General features: G+C 46.7%; 1 protein-coding gene across 1 annotated transcript in view; it reads left to right on the forward strand.

Annotated features, from left to right (window-relative positions):
* PHALS_10016 (camkk camkk-meta protein kinase) overlaps positions 1-490 on the forward strand; it is a gene marked incomplete at both ends in the record, with an annotated part of 906 nt that overhangs the window by 348 nt on the left and 68 nt on the right. Inside the window, one exon of the mRNA XM_024725365.1 lies at positions 166-442. Coding sequence (XP_024576149.1) covers positions 166-442 — 277 coding nt within the window. The remainder of the gene's footprint in view (positions 1-165; positions 443-490) is intronic.

Consider the following 490-nt stretch of genomic DNA (forward strand, 5'->3'; position numbering starts at 1 on the left):
TGCGAGCTTGCCGGAGTTTCTACATCTTGACAAACTGACGCGCCTTCTACATCTTCGCGTTGACTTTGTATTTTCTTTGCGCTCTCGAGCCATCTTGGGCATTGTTGCTAAAAACTAGCTCCAGCCATACGTCAGGCTTAGAAAAAAAAACTCTGATGTTGATAGTGACTCGGACGAATCGGATTACTCGGACGTCGAGTGTGACGTCGACGTGGACGCTACTTTAAAATATTTGATTACTGCACCAAACCAGCTGGATCTCATCAGTCAAGACGATGAAGAAATTGCCCCGATTATAACGCAAAAGGCATCACTTAAGTCGGTGATGGACCTGTTATCATCGGGCGTCCAAGGGAAAAGTCTCACACTTGAATCGCTTGCATCGATGGCTTCTGCTTCTTCCAAGACTCCCGTTTCATTGTTGGATATTGGTCAAGTCTATGTGAGCAGCAAATTGCGCGAGAACCTGACGCTTGCTATCCGCTCTGGT

Source organism: Plasmopara halstedii (assembly GCF_900000015.1).
Source record: "Plasmopara halstedii genome assembly, contig: Scaffold_444, whole genome shotgun sequence".
NCBI classification, from domain to species: Eukaryota; Oomycota; class Peronosporomycetes; order Peronosporales; family Peronosporaceae; genus Plasmopara; species Plasmopara halstedii.